Genomic DNA, 27,923 nt, shown 5'->3' on the forward strand with positions numbered 1-27,923 from the left:
GCCATCACCCCACTCCCTCCTCTCAAAATCCGCCGCTCCCTCACTTCAAAAACACCAACGAGAAGAGAGCAATCCCAACGAACGACCCTGCTCTCCATCTCCATATTCAACCGAACACCTCCCTTACCAAAGAAAACCGCCGGAAATCAGCGTCACTCCATCATTCTCGCCGTCGGTCACTCTTCAACCAACGACCCCTGATCTCCATATCCTCCACGCTCAGCAACAGAACCAAATCAGTCGCGACCTCACCTTCTTCACCTTTCAAAATCGTCGGCGAACACCCTCAACGGACCAGAGACTCCTCCAAGTTCCCTCGTCTCCCATTAACACACACACACATGCACATTATCAGAAAAACAGAGGCAGGGATCAGGAAAACGGGACAGAATTTGGGAACGAGAAAAAATGAAAATAGTTTGAAATTAGTTCTGGGTTTTCAGTTTCTTTTGGGTTTAAAATCAAGGCTGTTGCTGGAATTTTAGCTCTTTTTTGATGTTTTCGTTGCTGATTTTTTGTTTGTTTGGAAGCCGAACTTTGTTCTTCTTCTTTAGGCCCTTGTTTGGTAGTCTTTACTCTGCTGTTTGTTGGTTTTAGTTTAATCCGAGGTCGGTTTGAGGTCGTCATTGTCCGTCGAGGTTTTGAATTGCGGTTCGTGGTTTCAAATCGAGTCCGACTACCATTTCGACTTTGGTCGTAGCAGTTGGGTTCATTTGCTCGTGTAACTGCTGAAATTTCTTATCGATATAAACTCCAATTTGCAGGTCCATCTCGTCCCCTCCTATTTGTTATGTGTGTTGTTAATTTTCATGCGTTATAATTGAATTACGTGATAACGGCCTAGTATTTCTGGTTGGACATTGAAATTGCTTGAATGCATATGGGTTAAGATGAATTGGGGGACAGGGAAAAATCGAGCTCATTAGTATTTAATTCACGTCGTTCTTCATAATTAGAAATTAAACGAAGAAGCATATGCTGAATTGTTCTTCTTAGTTTTACTTTATTTATTTTATCACTTACCCGCAAGGAGCATGTTTAGGCCGACCACTTGGGTATGCAAACTTTAGGATTTTTGTTAATTTTGAAGCGAGAAGTTGTTCCCTTAGTTAAATTTATCCGGGGAATGCCCCGAAGGATTTGTATATATTTTATTTTGGGGTATGCTCCGAAGTGAATGTAAATGGAGGCCAAAAGTAGAAACTTGTAGTATTTTTATTTTATTTTCATTTTTCTTTTTCTTTTATTAGGTGGGGACGGACTCGAGCTTCGTGTGTGTTTATTTTTCTTTTCCGTGATTTTACCTCAAACTTGAACATTTTAAAAGCCGACTAGATCAAGTTTGCAGCCGTGACTTTCACGGGACTTGAGGAGTGCCTAACACCTTCTCCCCGAGTCAAATGAAACCCCTTACCCGAATCTCTGGTGCAGACTTAGTTTTGGAGTCTCAAGTGTTTTGAAAGGAAAAATATTATTTTTAGAAATAACGGTGACCTGATACACCGAAATCAAATGTCAGGTGGCGACTCTGAGTTAATCCTTTTGAGCACAATTTTGTACTTTCAAAATTGAAAAACCCTTTCAAGCTTTGCTAAATCTTTTTATTTATTTAAGAGGATTAAGTGAGGTTGTCAAAAAAGGGGTGTGACAGTAAGTGCCAAGTCTAATCTCAGTCGGGTAGTGACGAGGAAGGTCAGGGCCCTACTGAAATAAAATAAAGAGTATAAGACATGACAGTATAAGATAAGCAATACAGTTGAAAACTAACGATAAAAATTTAATACAAAAAAACAAGGAATTCAATAATTGAAACAGAGGCAAAAACAATCACAAGGAAATAACCAGGGATCTCTCAATATCCCGAGGATCTCTTAGTACCCTCAATATATGCCAAGGATCTCTTGGTATCCCAAGGATCTCTCGATATACTCAATAAATGCTAGGGATCTCTTGGTATCCCGAGGATATCTCGGTATCCTCAATATATGCTAGGGATCTCTTGGTATCCCAAGGATCTCTCGGTATCCTCAATATACGTGCCAGGGATCTCTCGTATACCGCACCTCAGTTTAAATCATAAATACGTATAGGGGATCTCCCGGGATGCCGTCCCGCAGTCCCAAAGTAAAACACACAGCATCAACACAAGAATACTCAATTAAGCTCAATTTCGTATCAAGTAAACAGGTAATTCAAATCTAACATGCTTCACATAATTTAATTAAGGCAGTTTAAGCAAATAAACAGTTAAGTCAATTAGACATGCTTTTTCTAAGCTAACAGCAGGTTTAAATTGCAAGTAAAATGACACAGGAAAAGGAAAATTGAAATTACTTAAGGAAAATCGGATTTTCAATAACTAGCTCAAGTATGCACTCGTCACCTCACGTACAAGGCATTTCAAAGATCAAATATACCAAATCCTAAGGGGAAGGTCCTCCATACAAGGTTAGACAAGCCACTTACCTCGAGTCGACTCAATAATCAATCTGAAACCACGCTCTTGCCACGAGTACTCGACTCCAAATGACCCAAATCTATTCAATTCAATTTCATAACGTAAATAACACTTCAAATAACTGATTCTACAAAGAAATTTTAAGCTAATACGCGAAATTAGGTAAAATGACCAAAATGCCCCTCGGGCCCACGTCTCGGAATCGGGTAAAATTTATATTTTCAGAATCATCACACTCTCCCGAGTTCATGCATACCGAAAAACTAAGGTCAAATTCCCAATCAAAAGTCAAATTTTAGGTCTAAGAACTTTCTTCCAACTTTTCCCCAATTTTCATCTCCAAATCCGAAATTAAATGATGAATTCGTGTTTGGATTAATGGGTTACAAGCAAAAATGAGTTAAGAATCGTTACCCAATCGATATCTCTGAAAATCTCTCAAAATGTCGCTTAAATCCGAGATCCCAAGCTTAAGTTTTGATAAAAATGGCTAAACCCTCGATTTTGAAATTTTATATTCTGCCCAGGTATTTCCTTTTTCGCGAATGCGGAAGGACTCTCGCATTCGCGAAGCACAACTTCGCTTGGTCCAGCTTTCCTTCTTCGCGGATGCGATGCCCTAGTCGCGAACGCGGTGCACAGTCTCCTCTTCATACACGAACGCGGGAACACCATCGCGAACGTGTAGGTATAAGATCTCTCAGCTTCGCGAACGCGAAGCATTAAACCTCCCCCAGCCCCAGCTCCTCTTCACGAACGCGAGACCCCACTCGCGAACACGAAGAAAGAAACTAGAACTGGGCTGCTGCAATTTCTCTAAGTTCCAAAATGACCCGTTGAGCATCCGAAACACACCCGAGGCCCCCGGAACCTCAACCAACCCTGTCAACCAATCCTAAAACATCATTCAAACTTGTTTCAACCCTCGAAACGCTCAAAACAACATCAAAATACCTATTTTTCATCGGATTCAAGCCTAAGAATTCCAAAAACTCTAAAAATACGCTTTCGATCAAAAAGTCTATCAAACCTCGTCCGAATGACCTGAAATTTTGCACACACGTTACATTAAACACCACGGAGCTACTTCAACTTCCGGAATTCCATTCCGATCCTCGGATCAAAATCTCACTATCAAACCGGAAACTTCAAAAATTCAACTTTCGGCATTTCAAGTCTAAATTAGCTACAGACCTCCAAAACACAATCCGAACACGCCCCTAAGCCCGAAATTACCCAACGGAGCTAACGGAACCATCGTATTTCCATTCCGAGGTCGTCTTCATACTGTTCCGACTATGGTCAACTTTCCAACACTTAAGCTCTCATTTAGGGACTAAGTGTCCCAAAACTCTCCGAAACTCAAAACCGAGCATCCCGGCAAATCAAAATAGTAGAAATAAATTGGGGAAAGCAGTTAATAGGGGATCGGGGCGTTAATTCTTAAGACAACCGGCCGGGTCGTTACATTGGGACGGGTTAAATAATGTGAAAATAGCCCGGACTAGCCAGTTTTTAAAAATACTAATGGACAAGAGTTGCTACGTAATTTATTAGTAAAAACAATAAGAGCATTGCCTCGAGAATATTCTGCAAAAGGGCATTTCTATTATATAGATGTCGCAGTTGGCATGGATGAAGGGCCAAAATGGAATTTAACATTTCCTCATGCTTACCACCGTTGCACTCTGCGCCTTATTTTTCTTTTAGTTTCTATCTTTTCCCTCTTAGTAATTGTAGGCAACTTTTCCATTGCTAAAGGTGACACGCGTTCTATGATAAATTATGGATCTAACTGTATACCTTGTTGCATATGAGCCGATGTGATCTCAATGCAACTTTAGATTTTATAAGAAACAAAGAACTAAAAATTGAGAAAGATAAGATAAATACGCTGAAAAGAAACAAAAAGATAGGAAAAATTAGGTTTTATTCCTCATGTCCTTTCAATATTTACTTTATCACAATATAAAGAGAACTAAGAACCCATCTAACATTACTAACAAACTAAGGGATTCTAATAAGAATAAATTAAAAATTTTTGGTGTTAAACTGCAATATAAACTTTATCACAATATAAAGAGAATTAAGAATCTATCTAACATTACTAACAAACTAAGGGATCCCGTTCCATTTGTCCATGTTTTTTCATTGTTTACATCATAATTGATTTCCTTAACTCAAAGAAACCCTAACCTATTGGACAACACACTCATGCAACTGAAGAAGAGTACATATAAATTAAACAAGATTAATGTGAGAGCTAAAATTAGGAATAATTGGATATATAAAGAACGTCCAAAATCCTTGAATTAAACTATTTAAGTACAATGAAAGAATTGGACAACATGAAAGAATAACACCATTTATATATGAACTTGCTAATTAAGGTTAACTATAAGCTAATTAAACTAGTCCTCGTACAATATCTGGAAAAGTTTCTAATTGATTAACCGTGCAAGAAAGAAAATACGAATTATAAAAAAAAAAAAAAAAAAAAAAAAAAGCCTCTCTTTTCCTAATCTTCTTTAGTATCTCTTCTCATCTGTGATGACACCATATCATGAAGAAGCCCATCGTCTCCGGTCAAAGAGGAACAATACGGGGAGGGCGAGTACCTTCTTTCTTGGAGTGAATTAGTCGAAAATAAGGAAGTATAGCCAACGCTAAAGTTATTTAAAGGTGAAGTTGTAGTAGGGAAATGGAGTGTTTGCTGCTGCTGTTCTTGATAATGCAGTTGTGGGATAGACAAAGAGGAATTACTACAAATTCCTCCTCCACCATTACCACCACCATTGGCGCCACCGTAGTAGGCGGTGGTTCGTGGCAGAACGCCGCCAATGCTTCCGCGCGGCGGCGTAATGCGGCACGGATGTGTGTGAGTACCTTCATAAGTTGTAACAACTATTGAAGTATCTTTAATTGACCTTTCCACTCTCTTTTTTACACCACATGAAATAGTTGTGCAACGATAATAGCTCCTGCAGAAGAAATTTATGCATCTTACACTTAAATTATACCAAATAATGGACTACTTGAAGAAAGGAAAAAAGGAAATTTTCAAAAGCTAGAAAGAAAATTTTCCCATTAAGATAAATTATACTCCGTCCATGTTATAAAGTTAACGGAGAATCAGATATAAAAATGTGTTATTCTTTTGAATATATATATACCTTGGAAAAGGGCTGCTTTTCACAGCTTTTTGGCCGTATTTCCTCCATCTAAAACCATCATCCAAATGATCAATTTCACTCTTGGTCATGAATGCAAAGCTTGGCTCTCTTTGCCTCTTTTGGACATTCTTCTTTTTAGGTTTTAACCTAAGCCAACATATAAAAAAGAATATCACACTTTGCACAAAGGGAAAACATTCAAAAATAAACAAGAGATTATTGTTAAATGGAAAAACTCAGAAAGCATTTCACATAGTCAGATGATGCATTCATTGAAACTTATATTAAACCAGGCTCTCTTCTAAAGACAATTTAAGTTTTTAGATATGTTGGTCACATAATTCAATATTGTGTAAATATAATTAAGGGAAAAAATAATATGCTTTCTTGATAGTATAATTAAGTTTGTAGATGAGTTAGTCGCATAGTTTAATATAGTATTGGAGCAGGCAGAGACGGAGCTAGAATTTCAAGCTTATGGTTCAGTATTCTAAGCTTTTTAAGTTACTCGGTTCTAAATTATTAATTTATAACTAATTAATGAATTTTTCAAAACAAATATAAAAATTGAATCAAAGCTACTGGGTTCGCCGAACCCGGAGCCACAATGTTGGCTCCGCCCCTTAGAGCAGGAGTCAAGCGCATGAATACACATATATTGAAAATATAAATAAGTAAATAATTATATTTTACTTAATATAATTATTATAATATAGTGATCGATGTTGTTGTTATTGTAAAGAAGCAGATTTAAAGCTTACTGTTTCTTATACTTGTCCTGATCTTGCTCGTCATTCTGTTGATCAACTCTCTTACGCTGCTGATCACCATCGGCAGCTTCAGTTGATGATGAAGAAATAGACAACGAATTGGGGGTCGTCGGATTATTATTCACCACCTCCACCTCACATGATTCTTGAAATGTGGAAGTGGGAGATGGAATATTAGTCAGTGATTGAGGTGGTGAAGTTTGAAGCAAATCGAAAATGGAAGGAATAGTAGTATTGAAATCAAGAAGATGAGCACCAAACATTGTAGTATCTAACAAACCTAAAGAATCCTTTTCAGTTTCACACAACATATCAAAGATGTTTGGTAAAGAAAAGCTAGTTTGAATCTGTTGTGAAAACATCGGATTTTCTAATGAAGTCTCTGCTTTTAGCTTGTTTTCCTTCTCCATAATATTGGACTAAATTCTTGTTCAAATGAAGTCTTCTGGTTCTCAGCTGTGTAGTCTTGTTTTTGAGGTGTGAAGAGAACTTTTGTTGTTTCTTTTGGTTACTTTTTAAAGGGTTTTGTGTGTGGGAAAAGAGGTTGGTCCAAGATAGCCAGGGGAAAGTAGTTTTTTACACTTGACCGGAAAATGCCGGTGGTCCAAACTAAATTAAATGTAAATTTTGGCTTATGAAGTAAACATCAACATCTAACATCAACCCGTAATAATTCTACTAGCGGGGTCTGAGGAGGGTAGAGTGTACGTAGACCTTACCCCTACCCCGAGGGGTAGAGAGGCTATTTCCGGGGACCCTCGGCTCAGAGACAAAAGATCTGTAACAACAACAGAAACCAGACAAATAGTATCAGCACCGTAAGAGACAACAAATAAGTAGAAAGACAATAACAACAACAACAACAACAACAACCCAGTATAATCCCATTAGTGGGGTCTGAGGAGGATAGTGTGTACGCAGACCTTACCCCTACCCTAGGGTAGAGAGGCTGTTTCCAAATAGACCATCGACATCCTTCCCTCCAAGAACTCCCCACCTTGCTCTTGGGGTGGCTCGAACTCACAAACTCTTGGTTGGAAGTGGAGGTTACTTAGAAGGACAATAAGTATTCTAATAATAAAATAGAAAAAAAATAAAAATTAGAAATTAAAACCGTGTGATGAACAAAAACCGCTAGCAGACCTAGACAAAACTCTATCAGACTAGCTAGAAAAATGCTCAACCACTCCCTAACCTACAACTCTAATGATCGACCTCCGCTAACAGACCCTATGAAGTTTAGTAAATTATGAAAATGTATACTAGTAGAGAGCAAAAAAATAATCCCTTCGTTTCAAAAAGATTGTCTTAGTTTGTCTTTGACATAAATTTTAATAATGAATGGAAGAATTTTGAGATGTATGATTAGGGTGTGCATTCGAATCGGTTTATCGATAAATCGAATCGATTATTTGTTATCGGTTTATCGATATCGGGCTATCGATTTCGATTTCAATTTTGAAATTTTCCTTATCGAGTTATCAATTTCGATTTCGATTTTGTCCTTTTCGGTTATCGGTTAAACCGATAAGATATACTAAAAAGACAAATATAACCGATTTTGTTTTTTTATACCGTTGGAGTGTTGGTGGCATACATTTAATCTCTTACTTTAGTTTCGTTGCGTGTGCTTGTTGACACAATTTTTATATTATAAACGGTGTTCATCTTATTTTAGCTTCTTTTTGTCCATATTAGTTAGGCGTGTTTATAGCGATATACTTTCCGTGGAATCCCGCGAATTTTCTTATTTGTGTAAGCGATAACCGAATCAATAAGCCTAAAAAATCGATAAATCGAAATCGAAAAAATCGAAACCTTATTGAAATGATAACTATAAGCATATGTACAAATCGATAATCGATAAGTAATTATCGATAAGGGTCAAATCGATAAATCGAATGCATACCCCTATATATGATCTTAAATAAGCCATCAATTTATGTGGCTGTAAAACTTTTAAAAATGTGTGAGCTAAAACCTGTCATAACATTTGTGTGACTGTAAATGTTTCTAATTAAGGAAATATTGAATGATGCTAATCTTTTTGGAACAGACTAATAAGAAAATAATGTCAATCTTTTTGGAACAGAGAGAGTAATTTTTACCATCGAATTGTGAAATATTGCTTAGCAAAAATTACTGCTCATAATGAAGACTGTAACGAATGAGTTAAGGTATGATAAGTGTATTTTACCAGATGTTAACCACATAATTTCTCTCATAAAAATATATAAATTATCATGTTTCCTCCATATTCTTAACTTTATTTTACAGGAATAATTATAGCAGAATTATTGTGCCAACATAAAAAAAAGAAAAATAAATATTCAAGAAAAATACAACAAAGAAGTTTAAGATCGAGCTATGATTCATTACTGCCATGACAATGCACCAAGTCTCGATTTGCCATGATGAAATCTAACCTTAGAATTGCAGAATTCTCATCTCTGCAAATTTAAATCTAGACTTGCCATTGGAATCTAACACCAAATCGAGAATTCGAATTCTCATATCTTCAAATGCAAAATCTAGATTTGCCATGAAAATCTAGCACCAAATCGAGAAGTCATCATGAAATTTTCTTATATAAGAAGATGTTGCCAATCAGAAGAGCATGACCGTGGAGATAAAGCTTAGAGCTAGAAATCTGAATCCAAATTCTTATAAGCTTCTCTGTTTTATTTCTTTCACTAGTATCGAGTTATCTTTTCTTTTAAATCACAATAGTGGTTTAGTTGTTGTTTCTAAATAAATTCCAATGTAGGAAATTACTCTAGTTCATGCTTTTAATTAAATAGGAAAAATTATTCTTCTTGAATATTTCTTTCTATTTTCTTATTTAATGGACAAGAATATTTCCATTGTTAGTACTAGTTCCAGTATGGAGTAACTTTTCTTGTGTTGGGAGAAAGACGGATCTTAATATTTCTATATAATAGTAGATATTATTCCTCAAATTCACGTGCTTGAGCTAGAATTTATTTAACTTTTATCTGCTTTTACAGTTAGACGTTATTTAATTTATTAATATCTATCTATCTTGTACTACATATTCACTGTTTATTAACTCTGTAACCGAGAGAGGCGGAAGAAATAATAGTTAAATGTAGTATTGATAAATGTTAATATTTCATTCAGTAACATCTATCTTTTTTATGTTATAATTAATTTTACATTTATTTGTAACCGAGAGAGGCGAATAGTGTAATAATCAATTATACCAAGTAGGGTAACCGAAAGGGACTTACTATCAAGAGCATGTTTTAGTTCAATCATATATTTCTGGTTCTTCAGTATTACTATTTTGAAGATTAATTTGTATAACCGAGAGGAGTGCAATTAATTATTCAGCTTGAGTTATAATATATATTTCTAATCGTGAGAAGCATTTATACCTTTTTGAGAAATAGAAATTGAAGAATAATAATTCTACTATATAATAGAAATATTAAATGAAGTCAAGATCCCCAACACTTTTTATTATATTTGTGAAAAACCAAAAAAAATTCTACTGCTTTATTCATGCATTTTTAGTTAGTTAATTTACAACTCAACTCTCTCTGATTTTCTCAAATAGTAATTAAAACAAGAAACGTCTATAGAATAGATAAACCAATCTCTGTGGGTTCAACATCTTTCTATACTATAATTTGACAGAGTACGAGTTTAATTTATACACACGCCAGACACTCGTCAAGGTACACAACTTGCATCAAGTTTCGCATCAGGTGTTCGATACCTATATCGCACCCTGGTTAAATTTGAATTTGCATCGAAAAGTCTTGTATCAAGGAATAAAGCGCTCTCAGGCGACTTCATATTCCGAACTCAAAACACATTCTCACAATGCACTATAAATTATTGTGTGTGTATATATATATATGTATATATAGCACATGTATTAAATAGTGACAACCAGCTATCTAACACAAAAGTAATCTTTCAAAATTATTTAATATTAACTCATAAATTAAAATTAAAATAACCAATAAGAAGTTTCTCATAATTAGTCTAATTAATTTGATTAATAGAATTAATTTAACTAAGACCAGAAGGCAGAATTAGCAGGTGTGTGTTGAAGGGAAAAGGAGAGAACTGTTGGCAATGATGTGGGGAAGAAGACCACCGCTTCAGCCAAATAGTTGGCGCTTTCTTACGCGTTGTTGTTGACCGGTTACCGGGAAGAGTGTGAACTGGTTTTGCTTACATGTTCGAGGGAAATTTAAAGGGTACATATATGTGTGCTCTTAAATCCTTATGCTTTTTTCCACTTCTTTTAATGGAAAATTCTTTCTTAGGGAACAAGAATGTCCGTCCCCATTCTTCAGTCATAGCTAAAATAATAATAATAATAATAATAATAATAATAATAATAATAATAATAATAATAATAATAATAATAACAAATTAGATAGAGTTTTTATATTAATGATTACGACGAGGCTTCAGATTTCCGAGGACATGACACTTGATAGGAAGTTATGGAGGTCGAGTATTACAGTTGTAGGCTAGGAGGTAGCTGAGTCTTGCGTTACCTTGTACTGTTGTGAGCCTAGTCTGGTAGGGTTTTTGCCTGAAATAGCTAGGGGCGTTGCAGTGTCTTACTATTTTCTCTTTTCGGTGCAGGACCTATTTACTAGCCATCATTTTTGTTTTGTATTTTTCCTTCTGCATTTTATGTTCCTATTTTTCCTATGATCTCTGTGGTGAAACTAATATTCTCTCCTTTTTGTTTTTCTTATTATCTTGAGCCGAGGGTCATCCGGAAACAGCCTCTCTACTTCTTTGGGATAGAGGTAAGGTCTGCGTACATACTACCCTCCCCAGACCCCACTTATAAAATTTTACTGGGTTATTGTTGTACAAATAATGTTGTAAGTGTTGGTTGAAGCAACGAAAAAGAATTGGTAAGGAGACTTTTTCTTTTAATGAGCTTACGCGGCGTGAATTTAAATTAATCAGAGTTCTAATACGTGTATCGAGCATCGGTTCAGGAAAAAAAATATGACAAAATCCATTTTCTCGTGTGATTAAGAAATATAATGTGATTAATTATGAGAAAGAAATCTAGATCATAGAAAGCAAAGAGTGAACGTTCCTCTAGAAGATTGACTTTTAATTTTATTTCATAAAATCATAAACCTATATATGCAAGTTGTTTAATTTTTTTGTCTCGTACTTTTCATTTATTGTATGTTGACTAATTAACATTAGCCAATTAAAAGATCTTTAGACATTTATATCAGACCTAATTGTACAATCATGTGACAAAATTGACGAGAGTTTAATTAAGGTGATGCACGAAGAAATCATGTACATAAAATAGTGAATAATAATTTTTAAAAATCTGAATAAATTTAGGCGTGATACACACCCTGCTGGACTTTCTTAGCCTCCAAAACTTTGCCAAGGGAGAAAATGAAAGGATATGTTCAGTGTCATCATAGCTTTATTTTTATTTTTTTTGTTTTCTATCTAGCTGGGTAGAAATGACACCAAGTAGCCACTTTAAAGAGTTGCAATTTAGAAATTAGTTAGTACGTCATGAATTTTAATTTTTTAGTTTTAATTTTCGAGACAAAAATATCTTAAATTGTCTTGAAGTTAAGATTTTTAGTGTGAAAATTCAATTTCAAGACAAAATAAGTATTGGCTAATTTCTAAATAGCATCCCTGAAAATGACTATCTGTGCACTTGCCTCTCTATCTAGTCTCTGGTATCCAAATTACGGTCCCGACGAATATGAATTCGAGCCTCGTAAGGCCTACAAAATGGGTGAGCGCTCTTTACCAAAAAAAAAAAAAAAACTGTTTTCAATTCTTGAACCTAACAGCTTTTAGTAAGGTGGAGGAAGTCTATCTATCACAGCTTGACATAGAGGTAAGGTCCTACGTACGTACTATCTTCCCCATACCTAATTGGTGGGATTATATTGGGTATGATGTCATTGTGCATCATAATTTGATGGTGTTAATAGAGCTATTGAGCAACAAAATCTTACCTCCATAGATTCCAATATCCATTAACGTGGCAAACAGACGGCTCATAATATATATATATATATATATATATATATATATATATATATATATATATTCGAATCCAACAACAATGTTATTACTGTATTGTTTAGAGACAAATGCACATGCGAATCTTGTCGACGCGGTTTCTGCTTAGCTTGTGATGTAGCCATTTAATTTATTATAAATATACTCAATTAGGGATGTACATAGACCGGGTTGGTTCGGGTTTTTATCAAAACCAAATCAAACCATTATATCGGTTTGGATTGGTTCGGTTTTGTCGGATTTTTCGGGTTTTAGGGTTTTTTTGTTACATAAATATTATTTCAATCTTACTTTGTTAAAATTATAGATAAACCTTTGATAAATGAATATATGCTTAGTAAATATGGAAAAAAAAATTGACAAAGATATGATCTATTAAAATATTCTAATGGGAGAATTTTTTTAGTAACAGTACACATGATAGTTATTTTCTTAGTTGTCTAACAATAATTTTTCGTTAATTTACATTTTTAAGGTTAATACATGAGAGGATCCCAAATATTTCTACATTTTCTAAAGAAAATTCACTATAAAGTCTTAAAACTATAAATAAAATTTATATATTTATATGTCGGTTTGGTTCGGATTTTTTTATTCAATACCAAACCAAGTCAAACCAAACCTAGTCGGGTTTTTTAATCGGTTTGATTTGGTTTTTCGATTTGGTACGGTTTTCCGGTTCGGTTTGAACACCCCTATACACAACATCGTAATGATTTTTTACATTGGCAATATAAATTTCATATGTGATAGCAAGTTACAACTATTTTTATCAGATTATTAATTAGTATTATTTGACATACAGATTTACGTATAATTATCTTATAAATAATCTTACCTTGGAAGTATTTGTATACTATCGTGTATATAACTTAAACTCGTAAATGAATTTAATTTCTAAGTTTCTATTTCCATAGGCCAGGATTTACTTGCGTTTCACGCGGCTATTCGTTTTCCCACCTTATGTTTGGATTCGTCTGATCTATCTCTATCTCACTATTATTCTTTTTTCTCAATATGGCAATGGGCATGTGTAATTTCTTTACTCTATATCTGTACTACTTTTTCTCATTATGGTAATGGCCATGGCATTTCTTTATTCTACTATAATACTTCGGTAAATATTTACTCACGTCCGGTGTTTACGTCAAACCAAACAGTTTAATTATGAGAGCAACCAATTAAAGTGCACATGCATATTACTTAACCATGGTGAAGTATTAAATAATTTATATGCAAGATAAGTGTCATATATTGATTTGCTTGGTGTAAATAGTGAGTGAGAATAAGTTTTTAGCATAATACTTATATAATGTGGCTTTTTTCACTTTTACCCCGCGGCAGAAACTATTTATATTCGGCAGCCGAAAAAAGTGTATAAATTTTGTATAATTTTTTTATATAACATACAGAATGTATATATATACCAAAAATATATTTTTCGATTATTATTTTAAGAACGACTATACAATGTCATTTTTCCATGCCTTAATAGCGTTTGCCAACTAGCCTGTTTTCATGTTTCTCAGTGTGGTCAACCAAGGTCTCTATAGACATTACCAGTGGCGGAGGCAGGATTTTCGCCAAGGGGTTCAAAAAAGAAAAAAGTTGAAAAATTAGAAGAGATTGTGGCCAGTAGAAATTGAACTAGTGATCTCACAAAGGTTTTGAACCCCCTTGACCACTGAGCTATGCTTTTAATCTATGTCAAGGGAATTCAAAACATAATATATAGAGATAAAAAACAGATTTTGCCTTATATTACATAGTGTAATTTTTCGGCGAAGGGAGTTCACGCGAACCCCATTTCGCCCCCCTAAATCCGCCCCTCGACATTACCCTCCCCAAGACCCCACTTGTAGGATCACATTGGGTTTGTTGGCGTTGTTGTTGTATTACTATACCCCACCCCCAACGGAGCGACATCGTCGGATCGTCCCAAGGGTGGTCAATTGAATGCCCCTTATTAAAAAGTTACACTCTGAAAAAGTACAAGATAAAAATGATGTAAATCACTAATACTAAGAAAGTTTCCAATTCAATGGCCAAGGGGGTTCAAAAAATGTTTGAAGTCATGAGTTTTTAACTTTCAACTCCCAACTATGACATTTTAGTATTTTTTTGAATCCCCTTGTCGTAAATCCTGCCTCTACGCCTGTGCATCGCCAATTCCCGTCTCCAACCCCAACAGCATCAGACGCGTTTTCTGATCATTCAGTAAAGCCATGCTGCTTAAAATAGAAGTATGTGAAGCAAAATCATATTGAGTATTGACCTAGTGTGTGAACTCAAACCAGTACATGCGGCTACTAACATTATGGTACATTTGAAAACAACATAAAAACAAGAAAACAGGTCAAAGACTGTCTCTTAGCTTACAAAAAATGACTGCCAGTTATAATAGAAAATCCTAATACTTAGAATAAGTAAATCTGGAATCTGGAATAAACACTTTCCACAAATACTAGTGCACTTAGCTTTATATAGAAAAGTAGCATGGTACTATTCAGTCTTTTCCTTCTTATGCCATTCAATTTAAAAACCAGGCTATCACACCATATTCTGCTTACATTTTGTTTAAGCAGAGTCTGAAAAGGGCAGCCCCGGTGCACTAAGCTCCCGCTATGTGCGGGGTCTGAGGAAGGACCGGACCACAAGGATTTATTGTACGCAGCCTTACCCTGACCTTCCTGAGCATGAAGCAACAATAAATTAAAATGTGCTATGCGGAAATGAATAAATAAGAACCTGTATTTCTGGCATATTAAGGTTCCATTTTGTTTAGCAGGAAGCAACAATAGATTAGGTTGTGTTATATAGAAATGAATAAATAAGAACCAATATTTCTAGCTGAGTGACTCCAACATAGAACATGGCACCAGCAACATTATCTATAGTTACCTGACGAGTACGTTTGTGGAGTTGAATGTGAGTACATATATTTTCACATGGTATGAGGCACGCAGCGCATGGGGTGAATGACGATCATTCGCAGTTAAGAATTTTCTAACTCTCGCTCTTTAGACTAAAGATACACTTACATAACTTTATATTATCTCGATCTCATTCATAGCGTTGGCAGAAAGCACTCTAACGACAAGGTTTAAGCTTGAAATACTGACATGGTCGGGGTAGAACAGGGTTAGTCCGTTAGCACCAAATGCATAGTTATCCCATAATTCAACAATCTTCACAAAAAGTGAACATTACATTGTAAATCATCTCACAAAAGCACGATGAATGCATCCAACTCACATTTTGTTTCTTTGGCAAATTCGCATATCTGTTTGTTACATGTAGGAGCCAAATTGAAAGATTGAACCCATTAATGATGGCAAAACCAAACCAATATATGATCTTGGAAGGATAATTCAAAAATCAACCTACAAAGATGAACCAAAAAGATCTGAATCGTACTCTGTGAAGCAGCATCCACCACCTCTTTCAATGAAAGATAGGTGTTTCTCATGATTCTTTGGGAGTAGTAGCTTGTCGAAGTCGACGTTGATGTACATCCCAGTTGTATACACGAGCAGTTGTGACCTGAGCCATAGCAACTAAAAGAATAAGCACAAAAGCAACAAATAGCAACAAATAGCATTCCAGAATCAACGTGTTTCCAAAGATGAAGTAAAAGTAATTAACATCAATTAGCTAAATAATTGAGAAATTGCCCAAGTTCCATAATTAGGTACATTCACCAAATACATCAGTAAAAATTAGTGGTATATTCCCTAACAAAGTAAAATCAGTAAGAAGTAACTAAAAATTTACTTAAGCCAATTTACAGGCAACAGCTTGCAAGCCAGCAGCACTTGAATACAAGCTAAGTTCTTAGTCCTAGATGAGAGTCAGCAGAACTGACCTGAGTTGTTGTCACTTGATCCCTCAGAAATTGTAGATCAGCCACAAGAACTTCTAAACTAGCTTTTGCATTTTCCAAGTTCGTTTGAAGAAGGGCAGTAGCCTGTACAGTGAACAAGATGTGAAGACCAATACTTCAAATATCCAAGAGTGCATGTTTCCGAAATCTTACAATAGCAAGTTACATACCTCTTCACATGAATACTGCAGCATAACATTTGCCCCTAGCCATAAGCACACAGATTCAGCATCTTCAATCTTAGCCCGGGAATAAATACCTTCTGCCACTTCAAAATCAGCGATTAGCGCCTGCAACCAACGAGTCAAACCAAGATCAAATTAAACATGGCAAGTTAAAAATTTGGGGCTGAACATCGGCTGGAAGTTATTAGTGAAGTAAACCAGGGATAAATGATTGAAACCTTGTCTGACTTCTGCTTAGGCCATTAACCATTTAAAAGTAACCAATTCAACTCTTAAAGTAATGCAGTGTAAGCAATGAGCCATCCAATTCTTACCCATCAAATGTTAAACTTAACCACAAGAGAAGCTTCTTTGAGTAAAGTGATCTACAGAGTAAAATATACCTCCATATAGATTATAGAGTGACAAATAAAATATTAATCGAGATTAAACGTGAGAGGAAAGGATCCCGTCCTCCAATTCTCCCTTCCCGTTCTCTTTTACCTCTTCCCTGTCATCATCTTAGAGTGTCCAAGTTCACAAATAAACATCCTTCAAATAAAGATTGCAACTACAACTTGTCATTAGCTCCATTCAGGGAAGAAACAATAAGTAGTGAACTGGTATCAAGCACAACATTAGTATTAAAATTACGGGAATTGGAGAACATTATGCGTGTAGGCATGAAACACAAACTTGGACTTGAATTCTACGATGACAAGTACAGTAATAGAATGGGAAGTTGTAGGAGAATTAAAAGAAAACTTGGCAGGTTAAATTCTAGAAAGGGCCAGAATAGATGGGAGTTTCAGCATTTTCTAATGTTTTCAAAAGTAGATTCATCTAGCAGCCTGATTGGTATTCCAATGCAGAAATCTCAACTGCAATAGAATTGGTGAGTAGATCAAAGAGTGAGAGAGAAATGGCAGAAGAATGGACCAAAGATAATACATTCTTCGGAGACATATCTTTCGTCCTTTTCTTCCTTTTATTTTTCTGATATGATGGTGTCCTATCTAGTGTGCACACCTCGACTATCCACCGGGTACTTGAGACAAATAACTCCTTCAAACAGAATGGCCAAGCAAATGATGGAACAGAGGGAATGCAGTCATTGAAGGATCAATATAACGGTGGCAGTGTGGTGGTTGGAGTGAACGAAAGAAAGAGAAGGAAATACTATATATAGAGAGGCTCTTACTTCTCTCTAGAATAGAAAATATTTCCGGTTGTAGCTCCTTGAAAATCCTGAACCTTTTAATCGTCTTCAAATAGTACTTTCAGCACCATTATAACGGTGGCAGTGTGGTGGTTGGAGTGAACGAAAGAAAGAGAAGGAAGTACTATAGAGAGAGAGGCTCTTACTTCTCTCTAGAATAGAAAATTTTTCCGGTTGTAGCTCCTTGAAAATCCTGAACCTTTTAATCGTCTTCAAATAGTACTTTCAGCACCATTATTATCTTATTTCTAACCCATGGACAAGGATGCCCAAGTTAGGCTAATGAAGGATACAGGATTGCAACCAATTGTTAGCTAATAGCAGTTATCACCGTACTTAGAGAATACTGGATAACTCTCTCCCACGGTAAATCTCATCTGAAAGTATCCATCTTTCTGAACTGCTTCACCACTATATGTCTATATCATCTAAATACAATTTTTGAATTGAGAATTTTATGCTTTCTCACTTTCACATTACAGACCTAAATAAATGAAACAGAAAGTTAGACTACCAACTTAAAAATTACCTAATACGCAAATGTCTAGGAGTGCATCAAGCAAATTTCACTCAAAGTTAAAAACAATAGCACTGGGACAAACCTCACTGCTGTCCTTCTTAGCTTGCAAAGTAGCAACTATATCCAAGCATTTCTCTATGTCGGGGATCTTTGCCTGTGTAGAGTGAATAAGGATAAGACAATTCTCCACGTGTTAGCAAGACAATAATATAAAAGCATCAAGCCAGCTAAAGCGAGAAACTTTCAAAATCACTTAGACTGATCGCAGAAGAGATGTCAAACATGTATAATTCAACCCCTTTGAGCAATACAACATCACAACAACAACTTATAAATGGCGGGAACGACAATTGGCAAAATGTATGAAGCAGTCTATACTTTGGCCACCTGATGCAAAGACTAAAGTAGAATTCTCTAACTTCTGCTCCACCTTCCAGAAGAATCAAGGATAGAGTGACACATGAACACATTCTCCATTTGAATTGCATTATGGCCTATTTCCTCTATTCAAGTATGTGACAAACCCTGGGAACTCATATTAACAGTTACTTAAATTGAAATGAATACTATGAAAATAGACAAAACAGTGTACCTGAAGGTCCCTCTGCTGTGCCAGAAGTTTCATTTCAACCACTCGGTACTGCTGAAGTCTGCAAACAAACAACATGTATTCAGGAAACAAAAGGAGCCAATAAGTAAACTAAGCACTGACTAAAATTTCCATAGCAGGACTAAATTAGTGTGTGCTTGTGTACTGGACTCTGATCTGGTGCTTATGATTTATTAGTAATAGAACAAGATAACAGCCTGCACAAGATAGGTATTAATAAAGTTTTGTTATATGTGTTCTACAGTTTGACTGTATTATAGGCCAAAAAACCCAAAACAACAAAATGAACAATTTCATTATTTTGTGGGTTAAAAGATGTATGTCTTATTGGACTTGTCATTTTGAATGACAAGATGGACACGACATGCAATGGCCAAATATGTATGACCAACCGAATTCAGAGGTCTCTTTAGTCAAAATTCTGTAATCTGCTTTTAGTGAACTTTCATGCAATTAAGAGCATGCACTTTGGTTTGATGCTTTAGGTAGACGATACAAGAAATGGTAAGCAAATCTGAAAGCGAATGAGAAACTATAACTTCAGATTAGCAACATTTTGGAAGAGCAAGAGACTCAGTAACACGATAAAAGGACAAAAAGATTATGGGGCTTTAAAAACGAGAACAACACAGATTCTGAAGAACCACAAATTCCAGTCATTACAAACAGATGTATACACACTTCCATGTTTGTAGTCATACTAGTTTTATTTAGTCATGAACAGATTTAAGAATCTAATTGAACAAGATTTGATTTATTTTCTGTAAGGCTGTAATGGCCTATTATCCCTCTTCAGCTTCTCCTTCTCTACTTCTTGTCCTCTTTAGTCCGTCGTACTAAAATAAGATCTCACCGCACTTATTATCAGTGAATCAGTATTTCTTAGGCCTATTCAGTTTAGACACACTCGGGAAAACACTTGGTTTTTAAAATGTTTCCCGTGAAATAGGAGTGCGCCAAAGGGATTTCGGTACAAGATCAGGGGTAAACTACATATTAAGCCTCTTTTTAATCATCATCTTTCAACAAAACTTACTCAACCACATAGTCAGCTATTCAACTCGATTTCAGGCCAACAAATGTCAAATCCAAACACCTATTAAAGTATGATCTCCAAAAATTCACATTGCATTTGATTTCTCAGCAGCCCTAAAAGTAAAATAAGGAACAACAAATTTAGGGGTAAAGGTCCTATTAACCATTTGCTACAATGTTTTTTAAAAGGAGTTAATGTAACAAGTAAGCTCCCACAAGAATCTTTCCTTAAGCCGAGGGTCTATCGGAAACCATCTCTCTACACTCTCAAGGTGAAAGTAAGGTCTCCGTACAAATTACCCCTTCCCGGACCCCGCTTGTGGGATTACACTAGCCATGTTATTGTTGTACGCTCCCACAAGAACAGCACATTAAAGGTTTGATATTTACCTTTTATTCCATACCCAGATTAAAAAGATAAAAGGGAAATATACAGAACTCCCAAGCAGTTACAATTTCAGTAAAGACTGAAACTTCACATGACAGTGAACGACCAATTTCTAATTAATTAATGTCGTCATAGAAAATAGCTCAAGTTCTATGCACCGACGTGTGAAAACTATTTACACAATCAGTTCAGTTAAAAGGTAATTGCTGTAATTCAAATTATTTAAACATTTGTCTATATCTCACTTATTATTGTCAACCTATAATACTAAAATACTGAAAGAATATCAATAAAATCACTATCATTATACTCTATACAATTCATTATGCGAAATTTAAATGTCACCTAAGTATTTTATACACCAAATTATAGAATAAAAAACGGACCTTTCTTGGAGAAAAGCAAGAGCAGAGTTAACATCAAGATCAGACTGGGTAAGATAGGACTGAACATCTTGTACAAATGACGCCGCCGGTATTCCCCTTCTCTCCGTTATTGCTTCCGCCATCTCCGTCCAAAGCTAGTTTACAGTTTGTGTAATTAATTTACTCTGATTATTCTGAGATTTTTCTCAGTTGTTTTTGCTCGACGAGTGAAGAAAGAAGAAAGCATAAAGGAAAACGACGACGTTAGGTCGGTCTACCTGTCAAAACGACGACGTTAGGTCGGTCTACCTGTCAAAACGTCTCCGTATGTAATAATAAGAATAAGAAAATTGAAAAGAACAAAAAACAAATTGGTTTTTGAGTAAAATGTGTCTGCAAGTCGGATTTGATTTAGTTGTTTAAATTGCAAATACAAATAAAATAAAAATAAAAAACATAGATGTACGTGTATAAAATGTATACTATGTGCTTCAGCTAGTGTTTGGTCATAGATTAATGTGTTTGGATATCAGTTTTTAAAATATATTTCACCTTTTTAAAAAAAATATATATAAAATATGACTTATATCTACAAGTTCTAAAAATTATCATAAATACTCAACAGTACCTTCATCAATAACATTCATTATATTATCACAAACTATCGTCCTGAACATAAATAAATTTGGTATAAAATTATAATTTTAATAATAAATTACATAATACACTATCAGATGACCAAGAAGATGAAGCAACATTGTTACAAAATAATAAATGGTGGGCTCTTTTATAAAATACAAAAATTTGGAGCAGTTTTTAAAAAATATAATAATAAGCTGGTTTTGGAATTTAGATTTTGAAAATTTACCAAAATATGAATAAAATTTATGAATAAATATGTATTTGCCAAATAAATTTTGGCAAAATCTATGACCAAACGGGTCCTTAATATAACCAATAAAGTAGACAGTAAAATCAGATGGCTATTTGTGTAAACATCTATTTATATAATGGCTTATATTTGCTCTTATTTAGAAATGGTCCAGAGCCTCAATCTCACCATTTGTAAAGATGAAGGGCTGGTACCAAGTTCCTAGGTTAATATTCCAAAGCGTTGCCTCTCTTCAGTTGTATATATATATAATATATATACAAAAAAACATACTCCTACATTTTGTCGTAAAAATTACACGGGACATCTTATTTGGTCGGCTTCATTTAATTTATACCCATTTTTTAAAAAAAGTTTTAATTTGTACCAACTTTTTAAATAATGTCAATCCCCTTTCTCCCCCTCCTTCTCATCCTTCGTTTTCTTCTTTTTCTTCTTTTTCTTTCTTCTAATGTTGTTGGTGCTGCTATGAAACTTCAATTCATGAAATGAATGCCACAAGTATGTTTATCAGATTATTTAAAAATAAATTATAAATAATTACGTAAGTTAGTAGACAATAATTTGTGAATATTTCCACGTACGGGAAGTTTAAGGTCACACTTAGTGATTCTTTTCATGATAATTCTGTTCTTTTCACGTTTATTGTTTCAAAAATTTATGATTTAGATACTGTTGGCAATCTGATTATTTTATAGTAGTAATACACTATGAAAGAATAAGGTGATTATTTATCTAGTATGTTAGAAAGCTTTTTCAAAAACTTCAACTTATATAGTGCTGAAGTTTTTACAAATGAACTAAATAACTTCAGCTTATATAGTACTGAAGTTTTTTAAAAAGCTTTATGACAAAACTAATGAATCCAAGACAAAAAAAAACTTCAGCTTATTTAGTGCTGAAATTTTTTGAAAAAGCTTAATGACAAAACTAATGAATCCAGGACAAAAAAACTTCAGTTTATTTAGTGCTAAAGTTTTTACAAATGAACTAAATAACTTCAGCATCACAAAATTTTAGCACTAGAATGCTTAAGTTCAGCAATTACAAACAAAAACTTCAGCACACTTGGTTTAGCAATTTTTGCTACTTTAAGCCTGTCTACTAGAATGCAGTTTGCGTAATTGCATTTGCTATTTCAGACCCGTATACTAAAGTTACGCGAAAAAATGGATACGTTTGCAAATCTTTTTTGCAAAGTGAGTATACGTTAAAACGTGATCCAAAAAGCGAATATACATACAAATGCTTCTATTTTATCGGCTATTATTTTTCAAACAAGTTTCCAGGCCTAACAAATGGGCCGTGCTTGGCCCAATGTATCAATTGTTTCCCTCATCAAAACCCTAATTCCACTCTCTGCAGTATATGTACTCGTCTTCGTCTTACAGCCTTACGCTCCATCCTTCATTAACTCTCTTTTCGTCTCTTCTTTGCTTGCAAATTTATCAAGTTTCTATTTTTAATTTCAATTTTCAACTGAATTATATTCTTTGCCTTTGAATTGGCACCCTTGAAATAATTAACGATATGGGTTTTTTCCAAGTTTGCATTTTTTATGCAAATAAAAAAGGCAGAAATTGTTTTTGCAGGATCGTTGAGTCGCTTTGCCTCTATTATTTTCTAGGCTTAGTGAATAAGATCCTGCAACATTATTCAATATATTTTTGTTTTTTTTTTCCTATTTATTATTGTTCTGAAAATTTTCTGTGTGGGGATTTTCCTATGATGGCATGAAATCTTTGAGACCTGAATTCTCTATTTTGATGACAACTACAAGCATTTTTCTGAGGATTTCCCCACTTTCAAAAAAAAAAAACTGTAAAATATTTTCTTTGTTCTTATCTGATGTATATCCTTTTTTTTATTTATAATTTTTTATATTTATTTGTGTTGAATGGAAAAAAATGATTTTGGGTAGTATTATATTATTGTTGAGATGATGATTGCACTGGGCTCTGAGCAGTTTTAGGAAACTGCATTATATTGATGCATAAATGCAGCCTAGAAAACTACGTCTGATCACACTCTTTTTTGATGGAAAACTTTTAATTTTAGTATCATTATTTATATATTTGAACTTATTTTTCACTATTATTCCTATTTGGTAATAATAATAATATTAGTTAAACTTAAATAGAAAAATACTATTAATGAGATTCATATTAATATGTACTTGTGTAGTTTGACTAGGCATTAATTTTAAGAAAAAAAAAGAATCTTTTGAAATTTGTGGTCGGGATAAAAGTTGTGGGGGCATGATGTGTGTGGTTATTAACTTTTCTAAATAGGTAAAATGAATAATCTAAAGTTAAATTATTTTTAAATTTAAAAATGTGTTATATTTATTTTGGAAGAGACTAATAAGGAAAATATCTTATCTAATTTGTTTTACGGTAACTGGTTACAAATTTTTTTGAGATTGAGTTGTAATTGTATATTGTGTGAAGCTTAATGTTTAATTTTAGCTTTTGAATATTTCCAACTAAATCAGCTGAACATAAGTCCAAACTATACGCAATTCTAAGATTTAACTTTGTCGTCCCATGTTAGTTTGCTAAGTTGTGCTTTCTAAGGATGGGTAAATTTTTGTACGCTATAAACCAATATAGAATATCATAATTTGCAATTAAATTCCGATCATTGAAAGAAAATCCTGATCAAATAATTAGTTTCCTCTATGGAAAAAGTTTTCACCATTTTTCAATTGAGAAAATATTTACTTATATTTCCTAAAATTATCTTTTACTAGGGTCAACGTCTGGTACGACTAATGAACAAAATCAGAATTCTTATACTATTCTGAATAGAGGTTGGTATATATTGCAGTATTATTTCTTATGGTTTTACCTTTGCTTTTATTCATTGTGACCTTTTGGTAGCTGCAGGTGCAAAGGTAAATAAAACAGGCAACATAGCCATTAGCCAAATGCGAGCTAAGAAATTTTAGTTTGAACCTCCTGGATTTTGTTGTTGTAATGGTTCAGTTAGTTTGATGCAGGCTTGGATCAATGAATATATAACCTCCCTATATCAGAAGTTGCTGCAATATGGGTTGAAGAAAATAGTAGTAATGTTATTTGAGCACCTCATATTCGAATTTACACTAATAGTAACATGTCACAATTAGTAAATTATTATTATGGTTGTTATGATCCTTTACATTATCCATTATTATTTTCATATGGTCAAGGGGGAAGACATTGTGGAATTAAAAAGATTATGCCTGCAACTAGAACTCATGGACAAACTATTTCTTGTGAAAATGAAGACTTACAAAATATTAGGAACATATGTTCAGTTGATGGATATCTTGAAATGGAAGAGCATGTCCTACAACGGAAAAAACGAAAAAGAGACAATGTTTCAATTCGTGAGTATTATTGTTATAAACTTCAAATGAGAAATGACGATGAAGATGATGTTTTACATACAGGAAGATTATTTCAGCAATATTCTGTAGATGAATATATAAAACTTGAAACATAAAGATTAGACTTTATCTCACTTAATTCAGATTTGTTCAGAGTCGATATATTACAGGGAATTGTCGATGCTTTGCGATTTGGTGAGAGGGAAGCTGCTAACATTGGAAGACAAAATTTCCTCCCTGTAACATTTATAGGTGGACCAAGGGATATACGTCGACGATATATGGACGTTATAGCATTAGTGCAACGATGTGGAAAACCTCATATATTTTTAACTATGACTTGCAACCCATCCTGGCCAGAAATAGAAGGACATTTACTATCAACTGATGAAGTTCAAATAGACCCGACTTAATCAGTAGAGTACTTAGAGCCAAAGTAGATGAATTGAAAAAGGATATAGTGAAACGAAGCATATTTGGAGAAGTTACTGCTTTAATATATACCGTGGAATTTCAAAAGCAAGGTCTTCCGCATGCTTATTTTCTAATCATATTGACTGACAAATATAAATTGCTGACACCTGACTCTTATGATAATATCATCAGTGCTGAAATACCTAATGAAGATACAGAACCAGATCTTTATTCACTTGTTCTTCAACACATGATGCATGGTCCATGTGGAGAACTAAATCCTACTAATTCATGCATGAAAAAAAACGATTACTGTAAATTTGAATATCCAAAAGAGTACTCTGATCAAACGTCGAAGGGAAAAAACTCATACCTAGTTTACAGGAGAAGAAATACGGGAGAAAAGGTAAAAGTCAGAGGATACTTTTTAGACAATTTTTGGGTTGTTCCTTATAATCCCTATTTACTTGTGTGAGCACGTGATTTTTGCCCTATATGAGAATTACTCCCAAAAATTCAAAATAAAATAATTTTCCTTTATGTGCAATGTTTGAATTTTCGTGGCACTTTTGGATAATTATTTATATTTTGTCTGTGCATGTTTATTTGTTAAATGAATAAAAAATATAAAAATGTCACATTTGCATTTAATATGTAATTCTACAATTAGGAGTAATTAAATTTGTTTTACAAAATGAATAAGATCATAAAATAATGCACGTTGCATTTTTAGCATTTAACGTCCAAATTGTGCAATTTTATCGTTAATTGCTATTCAAATGTGCGATAATTGTTGCTAGGGATTAATTAGTATTTTTGATAAGTCAATTTAGTTTATAACTTAATTTAGAATTTTTAGTTTTATTAATTAGGAAGTAAAAGAAAAGAGAGCAAAAAATACAAAGGAAATCAGAATTGGGTCTCTTCTTCAATTTTGAACCACAGGCCCAAATATACCCAATCTTCCCCTACGACCCGGTCCATTCAAACTGGGTTGACCCAGTCCATAACCCAAATAAACCCAACACCCCTATCTCCCTATCTTTCATTTCACAAAAAAACAAACCCCAAAAAAAACCTAAGAACCTACCCGCCCCCTCCCTCTTCTTCTTCTCCAAATCCCTCCAAACCCTAGCAGCCATGGCTGCCTCCTCATCGTCACCATCACCTCCGGCAACCATCGCTGCCTGCCGCTGCTTCGTCATCTTCTTCGGCACGCAGCGAACTAGTGCAAAACGAGCTTCACCTCCGGCAACTATGGCTGCCTCCCCCGCGACTGCCTTCGAACCAGCACCCTACCGCTGCCGCTTCACCACTGTCATGTCCAGCAGCTCGACCAGGTCCACATCGAACGACCATGGCTGCCTCTCCATCATCTTCAACCACACGCAGCTGCTCCAAGCTCATCCATGGGTGCGTGTGGTTGCTCCTGCTACGTCCGTCAACCTCCCATGTCCGTCGCCACTGTTGCTCCTGCTACGTCCAGCCATGGACGAGCTGCAGCGTCGTTACTGCTGCCTTCTGCTACGTCCAGCCATGGCCGACCACCAAAGCTGCCCTCCGTCGAGCATGCTCAGCAGTAGCAGCTGCTACTGCTTCACCGCCTCCTCGCCGCCACTGTTTCATCTTCAAACGACACCAAACGACCATCTTCTTCGATCATCCGTTCGTGGTCGTCTTCGACGTCAAGTTATTTTGGTACGATAATTGTTTTCGGGCAGATTTGTTTTCGTTCGAGTTCGTCATCGTTCCGATCCGGTTAGTTGGTTTAAGTTTCGTTTCTGTCCTTAATTTGTTTGATATTTTCGGATCTGAAATCAATATATGTTTGATATTAATTTCGTGTTTATCGTTTTTTTATTTTATTTTTCTTCAGTTCGTTTCATTTTTTTTCTTGTTTATTTTTATGTAGAAATTGTTAGTTTAATTATAATGTTGTTAGATTTAAGTTGAAGTTCAATTAATTATTTCTTCAGTTTGTTTTTATTCATTTGTTCTTGTTTAGTTTTAATATGGAAGTGTGTTGTTATAATGTTGTTAGATTTAATTTGAAGTTCAAATTGATTATTGAAGCTTAGTGATTTGAATCTATTTGTTTGTTGTTGTTGTTGAATCTGAAAGTAGGTTTGTTGTTAATAGAAAAAAATAAAATAAAAATATTATTCAGTCAAAATAATTCCAGTTTGTTTCTTTGCTGTTCAACATTTAGTTTGAATTTGTTGTTTGAAATTGTTTAGGAATTGGTTATAGCTGTTGTATTTTGGTTAAAATTGATTAGGCGGATTGGATATAGCTGATGGGGTAGAATGTTAAATTGCAGTATTTTCAGGGGTAAAATGGTAATTTCAGTAAGTTCGGAGGGGTATTTTTGGAATTGAAAATTTGAACAATTATTTAATCTGAGTGCTCCGTCCACTAGGCATTAATAATATTACAATAGTATATGGTGGGAGGACAAGACATAATGGGTTGGGAATAATGCATTTATTTAATATAGTGGGGGACAATACACAAGATAGTGGAGAATAATTCTTTAGTTTAATATAGTGGGGAATAATTTATTTGTTTAAGGTAGTGGGGAACAAAG

The 27,923-nt window shown here is 34.6% G+C and overlaps 2 protein-coding genes and 2 non-coding genes across 9 annotated transcripts; 2 read left to right on the forward strand and 2 right to left on the reverse strand.

Moving 5' to 3' along the window:
• Positions 1-4,972: 4,972 nt before the first annotated feature.
• LOC104221348 (WRKY transcription factor 23-like) lies at positions 4,973-6,864 on the reverse strand. 2 transcript variants are annotated; one of them, XM_070146799.1, is made up of 3 exons: positions 6,405-6,864; positions 5,632-5,778; positions 4,973-5,439 (listed from the first exon to the last, which is right to left on the reverse strand). In XM_070146799.1, the coding sequence occupies exons 1-3, from the start codon at positions 6,809-6,811 to the stop codon at positions 4,977-4,979; spliced, it is 1,017 nt and encodes a 338-aa protein (XP_070002900.1). In that variant the 5' UTR covers positions 6,812-6,864; the 3' UTR covers positions 4,973-4,976. The 2 variants fall into 2 exon arrangements, with proteins under 2 accessions (XP_070002900.1, XP_009770697.1); XM_009772395.2 differs by having other exon boundaries at positions 6,393-6,864.
• Positions 6,865-14,406: 7,542 nt separating this feature from the next.
• LOC104221349 (prefoldin subunit 3) lies at positions 14,407-20,868 on the reverse strand. 5 transcript variants are annotated; one of them, XR_011407499.1, is made up of 8 exons: positions 20,679-20,868; positions 18,852-18,909; positions 18,342-18,413; positions 16,527-16,646; positions 16,339-16,440; positions 15,891-16,016; positions 15,044-15,163; positions 14,407-14,679 (listed from the first exon to the last, which is right to left on the reverse strand). XR_011407499.1 is itself a non-coding variant. In XM_009772400.2 (7 exons), the coding sequence occupies exons 1-6, from the start codon at positions 20,798-20,800 to the stop codon at positions 15,939-15,941; spliced, it is 552 nt and encodes a 183-aa protein (XP_009770702.1). In that variant the 5' UTR covers positions 20,801-20,868; the 3' UTR covers positions 14,407-14,701; positions 15,891-15,938. The 5 variants fall into 5 exon arrangements, 3 of the variants coding, with proteins under 3 accessions (XP_009770702.1, XP_009770701.1, XP_009770700.1); XR_709695.2 differs by having other exon boundaries at positions 14,407-14,701; XM_009772400.2 differs by lacking the exon at positions 15,044-15,163 and having other exon boundaries at positions 14,407-14,701.
• Positions 20,869-23,270: 2,402 nt separating this feature from the next.
• On the forward strand, positions 23,271-23,344 carry LOC138869867 (small nucleolar RNA R66). Its single transcript, XR_011400117.1, has one exon. It is a non-coding gene; the product is annotated as a small nucleolar RNA R66 (small nucleolar RNA).
• Positions 23,345-23,484: 140 nt separating this feature from the next.
• On the forward strand, positions 23,485-23,574 carry LOC138869885 (small nucleolar RNA snoR118). Its single transcript, XR_011400135.1, has one exon. It is a non-coding gene; the product is annotated as a small nucleolar RNA snoR118 (small nucleolar RNA).
• The last annotated feature ends 4,349 nt before the right edge of the window (positions 23,575-27,923 follow it).

Source organism: Nicotiana sylvestris, chromosome 5, assembly GCF_000393655.2.
Source record: "Nicotiana sylvestris chromosome 5, ASM39365v2, whole genome shotgun sequence".
Taxonomy (NCBI): Eukaryota; Viridiplantae; Streptophyta; class Magnoliopsida; order Solanales; family Solanaceae; genus Nicotiana; species Nicotiana sylvestris.